The 6,590-nt window shown below is 41.8% G+C and overlaps 1 protein-coding gene across 1 annotated transcript; it reads left to right on the top strand.

Moving 5' to 3' along the window:
- Window positions 1–3,243: 3,243 nt before the first annotated feature.
- On the top strand, window positions 3,244–6,057 carry LOC147853972 (uncharacterized). The gene has a single exon (XM_087331957.1). It carries the CDS (start codon window positions 3,244–3,246, stop codon window positions 6,055–6,057), a length of 2,814 nt encoding a protein of 937 aa, XP_087188083.1.
- Window positions 6,058–6,590: the final 533 nt, after the last annotated feature.

The following is a 6,590-nucleotide window of genomic DNA, read 5'->3' as shown; positions in this document are numbered from 1 at the left end:
AGGAAGAGATGCACGCATTGGCGGAAAATGAGACCTAGGATCTGGTTGACGCACCGAAGGGTGTGAAGCCGATCGGATGTAGGTGGGTGTACAAGGTCAAGTACAACATTGACGGCTCGGTCAACCGATACAAGGCCCGGTTAGTGGCAAAAGGTTACGCACAGAAACACGGCATCGACTACGATGAGACGTTTGCGCCGATCGCGAAAATGACGACCGTTCGTGTTTTGCTCGCAGTAGCTACGGTGAAGGGGTGGCACTTACATCAGATGGATGTAAAGAATGCGTTCCTGCAAGGTGACCTTGAGGAACAGGTGTACATGGTACAGCCCCCCGGATTTCACTCTGGAACAAACTCCTCAGTAGTATGCCAACTGAAGAAGTCCCTTTACGGACTGAAGCAAGCCCCGCGTGCCTGGAACGCGAAGATCACGCAACAACTACGTCGGATGGGCTTCCTCACGTCAAAATCGGACTCTTCCCTGTTCATCCGGAAAGGTCGACTCGGACCGATTAGTATTTTACTATATGTTGATGACTTGGTCATCATCGGCGCCGACCTAGGTGAAATCGACCGCGTGAAGCTCCAGCTTGCGGCATCATTCGACATGAAGGATCTTGGGGACCTTCATTACTTCCTCGGGATCGAAGTGATCCGTACCCCCGAAGGCATATTGATAAGCCAACGTCATTACGTGTTGATGCTCTTCAAATTCGGGATGGCCGACTGTAAGTCCGTCTCGACTTCTCTGGACAGAACTGTCAAGCTTCGTCCCGATACGGGAAAGGTATGCGACCCGACGAGGTTCCGACAAATTGTCGGAAGCCTCATATACTTGACCATCACCCGACCCGACCTCAGTTATCCGGTCGGAGTGATCAGTCAATTCATGGTGCGACCTACCGAGGAGCACCTTCAGTGTGCGCAACGCATACTTCGGTATGTCAACAGCACTAAGGACCGGGGACTGCTATCGGACCGGTGCAGCCGCGCAGTTAGTCGGCTACACCGATGCTGATTGGGTTGGCAACGCCGCCGATCGCCGATCCACGTTTGGATACGCATTCTCCCTCGGGAGTGCCGCGATCGCGTGGAGCAGTAAGAACCAGCCGACAGTTGCATTGTCGAGCACCGAAGCTGAGTACCGAGGAGCGGCTATCGCGACATGCGAAGCCATATGGTTGAAGCGACTACTTAAGGACCTTCAAGAGGAGGTGTCAGATCCGACGACGATCTACTGCGACAACCTCAGTGTGAAAGTGTTTTTAGAATCTAAGCCATTGAACATTAGGAGAATATAAAGTATAGATAATTCACCTTTTGAGGATAAGAACACGAACTAAGACCTTAGGGAAGAAGTCAAAAGTAAAAGTACGAGACCAAGAGAAAAGTAAAAAGAGAAAACGCAGACTATAAAAAACAGTAAAAATAGAATGGTCATAACTCCCTCGTTGTTTATCCAAATATCACGTTTAAATATGGATTAGAAAGCTTGTAAAAAGAGCTTTCTATAGCTTTTTAAATCGCTTAATTTGGATATCGGATGAGGGAGATATGACGATTAGAAGGTCGATGTGTCATAGCTAAAAATAGGAAGATAAAAAGCTTCTAAAAATAGCATGAACGTGGATAAGAAGAGGAAGGTTATAAAAGAAGAAGTGATATTAGTGAGGAGGGGGGAAGAGTGAAGGCCAAAGAGTGGATGAGGAGTGTTAGGAAGAAGTGTCTTTGTGGAAGAGGAAGTGTCTTAGAAGAGGAAGGTCTTTGGTTTTAGTTCAATGTGGAGTTTGTCTCCTTTGTATTCTCTTGATGTTGGAATATCAGAACATTCTTATTTCTTGCTCGCTTTCTCTATCTTTTTTCTTAGTTTCTTGAGTTATACTCTCTAATCATAATTACCTAGAGCTATATAATATATTATGATTTTCAACTCCATCTAATCGGTTTGGTCAAGCCCTCATATAGTGTATAACTATCTATTATCTTATACACCCTATCATTTTGGCGCTCCAGGGAGGGTGGATCCTTTCCGTATAGGAGGGAGAACTTATCATTTAATTGTGTTACTATATTACATTAACTTAGCTATGCAATTTGCATTTTCAGGTGAAAGAACACAAGATGCGGGTGCCTTTTTGGCATCTTTTGAGCATCATGCTGTCTCTATTGGACGCATCACCGACAATGAGAAGTTACCTTTATTAGTAGCTACATTCTATGGTCGAGCTCGAGATTGGTATGACTCTCTTCCTCCAAACCAACAGGGAGCATATCAATTGTTGGTGCACCAGTTTCGTGCCAAATATATTCAACGACGAAGTGCAACCGAAGTAAGGGAAGAGCTATTTCGACTAAAGATGGAATCAACAATTGGTTTCACTGAGTATGAAAGAAATTTCAAGGATTTGTGGACTACATGGATTCGTCTTCGTGGCGGCACTGAAGACGAGTGGTTTAAAATGGAACGATTCAAGATGGGTCTTGATATGTATTTCCGTTTGGAAGCAAACTTGAAGGATCCCACATCGTTTCAAGCTCTTATCCAAGTTTGTCAAGCTTATGATCGACAAGTGAAGATGATGAGCTCCTTGGGGGATCCCCAAATGACGGCTTTGGGTGCAAATTTGATGCCTCGTGCCAACTTTCAAGCCTCATCTTCAATTGTGCATGGGGGACAAGTGTTTCCAAATGTGTATACCACCACAACAATAAACCCAACAAGTATATCCCAAGAAGTTGAACAAGTGAGGAGTGAACAAGATACCATGGCATTGGTAAATCGGCGCTTTGATGAAGTGATGACCCACTTGCGACAATCCCAAGCAATTCACAACACTATTCCCGATGGTGGTGGCTCTAGAGGGCATCACGGTGTAATTTGTTATTCTTGTCAAGAGGAGGGACACATCTCAACAAGATGTCCTCATCGACAACAAAGAGGCATGGGAAGAGGCATTTATCAAGTGCAAAGGAATGGACAACGACCTAACAACAATGAAGTCGAAGGAAACGTAACACTCCCTATGGCTCAGGTTCCTACAATTCCTCATAATGTGAATCTTCTTAATTTTATTGATGATAGTGATAATTCTTTTGAAGTAGCTCCTGTGAAAAGGACAAGGTCCTCGCAAAAGGAGAAAGAAGTTGAAGGAGAATCTAGTGCCTCAAGACAAAAGAAGAAGTCTAAGGAGAATGAGAAAGAGGAAAAATTGAGAAGGAGACACTCTAGAAGAAAGATCAAGATGGAGGACATTCCTATGGGTGAAGGTGTAGAAGCTTTCAATTTGAAGCATGAGTTGATTTCAAGTGGACCAAGGATAACATGGCCGCAACTTCTCCAATTATCTCCCACATTACGAAAGGAGTGGGGGCGACTTGCAAGTATTCGCCAAAGTCGGAAGACTGTGCATTATGTGGGAATCGTGCGAATAGAAGATCGAAAGGACATACGACCCACCATCCCCGTCTCCATCAAAGGGTTTCACATCAAAGATGCGTTGGTTGATAGTGGTGCTAGAGTAAGCTTGATTTCTGAATTTGTGGTAAACAAAGTGGGAATTCCTATAAGTAGGTCATCTTCGGCAAGAGTGGCTGTAGCCGATGGTGGAGTGGTCCATTGCATTGGCATAGTGGAGGATGTTGTCATCAAGTGTTTTGGGGTAAGCATTTCCATGGATTTTCATGTAATACCACTAAAAGGACCGTCATATTCTTTGGTACTAGGACGACCATGGATGCAAGAACTCAATGTTGTCCAAGATTGGAGCAAAGGTTTGATGACCATAACGCCATCAAAAGGAGTGAGCATACATTATGATATGCGGCAACAAAGACTTATTGAGAAAGAAGAAGATGGAATAACTGAATATGATAGTGGGTCCGCATATGAAAGTGATGAAAGTGAAGATTCCTCGTCAGAATGGGAAATGACCACATCATATGCCGTTTTGAAGGAAGAAGATGATGAAGGAGGTTTAATTACTATGGAGCAAAAAGAGAAGATGATTTCTAAAGATCTTAAAGGGCAAGAGAGGCAACAATTTATTAATTTGATTTCTGAATTTCCTAACCTTTTCATTAGTGATTATGCTCATATTAGGGGTGTAGATGTCATCCAACATCACATAAATCTAAAAGGGGGTACAACTCCCGTTGCGCAAAAGTTGCGAAGGCTAGGTCACGTGCAAAAGGAGGCCTTATTAAAGGAAGTCAAAGCTTTGTTGCGTGCACAATTCATTTACCCAATGGAAGATTCTGAATGGGTTTCGCCCATTGTGGTGGTACCTAAAAAGAATGGAAAATGGAGGGTTTGTGTTGATTACAAACCTCTAAATGCGGCTACCAAGAGGGATCACTTTCCTCTCCCTTTCCAAGATGAAATATTAGATGAAATTGCGGGTCATGAAATGTACTCTGTTTGTGATGGCTATTCAGGTTATTTTCAAATTCGTATTGCGGAAGAGGATCAAAAGAAGACGACATTCATCACTCCATGGGGATGCTTTGCATATCGATGCATGCCCTTTGGACTCACAAATGCTGTTTTTACATTTAATCGTCTTGCTATTCATGTATTCCAACCATTCTTTGGAAAGTTTGTTAGAGTCTTTATGGATGACTTTGCAATTTATAGTAGCAGGAAAGACCATTTGGAAAAGGTTCGCTTGGCATTCAAAAGATTGGAGGAATGCAAAATGCAACTCAACCCAGAGAAGTGTCACATAGGTGAAAAGGAGGTGGTGATGCTTGGTCATGTGGTGTCTCAAGAAGGAATCAAAGTTGATAGCTCAAAGATTGAAGCAATTCAAAAGATGACAACACCCACGAGTATCAAAGATTTGGAGGTATTTGTTCAAAAAGTTCGTTACTTTGAACGATTCATTCATATGTTGGCCCAAATTCTCTATCCTTTTCGCATTATTCTTCGCACCAACAACTTCTTGTGGACATCTACAACTGAAGAGCAATATGTAAGAATAAAAGAACTATTATGTAATGCTCCTATTCTAAAGCCACCTGATAGAACATCTACCTTCTTTCTTTCTCTTAGTGTTGGATCTCATGCTATAGGAGCCATTCTTATGCAACAAGATTCTGAAAATAGGCTTATGCATCCTATATATTTTATTAGTAAAGCCATGTCTGATGTAGAGAAAGAATTCTTAGAAGTAGAAAAGTGGATGTTAGCTCTTATATATGCTTGTAAAAAGTTTAGAAGCTTTCTACTACCTCATCATTTTATAATAATCACTAGCATGTCATTACTCCCATATGTACTCCAACATGTGAGCATTTCAGCACGAATTGCTAAATGGGCTCTACTATTGGCGGAGTTTGATTTTGAAGTCAAATTGGAATCAACTATGCGTGCCGAATTGGCGGATCTTCTCACCTTTAGAGAAACCTTTCATGAAGAAGACTTGGTAAAGCTACGAAAGGCACTTCCCGAGCCGGATATGGAGGATGCATTCACCTTATTCTTTGATGGGGCATTTCGCAAAGCCACAAACATAGCCGTGGGTGGGATTATTCTCAAGGATCCTCAAGGAGACAGAGTAAAAAGTGAAGGTATTACATTAAGTGGTGTGAATTCAAATAATGAAGCGGAGTATGCTACCTTGTGTTATGGTCTTCGTCTATGTAAAGCTATGAAGATAAAAAGATTAATTCTTAAGGGTGATTCCTTATTGGTAATTAAACAAATTCAAGGCAATTGGAAATGTCAAAGTGATGGGCTTAGAAATTTTTATAAAGAAGCAATGAGTCTACTAAGGTCTTTTGAAAAGATACAGATTAAGCATGTGGGGAGATTATACAATAAAGAAGCGGATGCATTAGCTCAAGCCCAATTAGATAAGATCAAGGAAGGTTTCGTTGGTGTTTTGGAGACGTGCAAAGATGTAGACTCCCTAGAGGAAGTACATAATTTTCTTAATAAAGGAGAGTTTCCAAATAACCTCAATGCTTTGCAAAGAAAGCGTTTGGTGGCAAAGGCTTCACAATATCATTTGGTGGGTGAAGATTTGTACAACAAAGGGAAAGATGGAGTTTTATGAAGAGTTCCTAACAAAAGCGAGATTATAAAGATACTCTTTAAGTTGCATGAAGAAGTTTGTGGTGGGCATTTAACCCATGATATAATGATAAGAAAGATTTTACTAATTGGTTTTACATGGCCTACTATCCATAGGGATGTGCATGATTGGTGTAGATCTTGTGATGCATGTCAAAAAGCGGGAATAAGACATCTACAAAGTGGACCTTTACAACCCATTGTGGTGTTTGCTCCATTCGAGAAATGGGGAATTGATGCAGTAGGACCTCTTCCGAAAACTCAACATGGTAAAGAGTTTATTTTGGTGGCCATTGACTACATGACAAAGTGGGTGGAAGCTATAGCAACTTCCTCGATTAAAGCCAAAGATGTAGCCCAATTTGTGTATAAGAATATTTGTACTAGATTTGGAGTTCCCATGGAGATTGTATCCGATCATGGACCCGGTTTTAGGAGTGAAATGTTAGCTTGTCTATTAAGCAAGTTGAAGATTAAGCATCGATATTCAACGCCTTATTATCCTCAAGCAAATGG

This window comes from Azolla caroliniana, unplaced genomic scaffold, assembly GCF_043228905.1.
Source record: "Azolla caroliniana isolate FFs.n. ecotype wild unplaced genomic scaffold, voAzoCaro1.0.p SCAF_16, whole genome shotgun sequence".
In the NCBI taxonomy this organism is placed as follows: Eukaryota; Viridiplantae; Streptophyta; class Polypodiopsida; order Salviniales; family Salviniaceae; genus Azolla; species Azolla caroliniana.
This window is presented reverse-complemented; position numbering and strand designations above follow the sequence as displayed.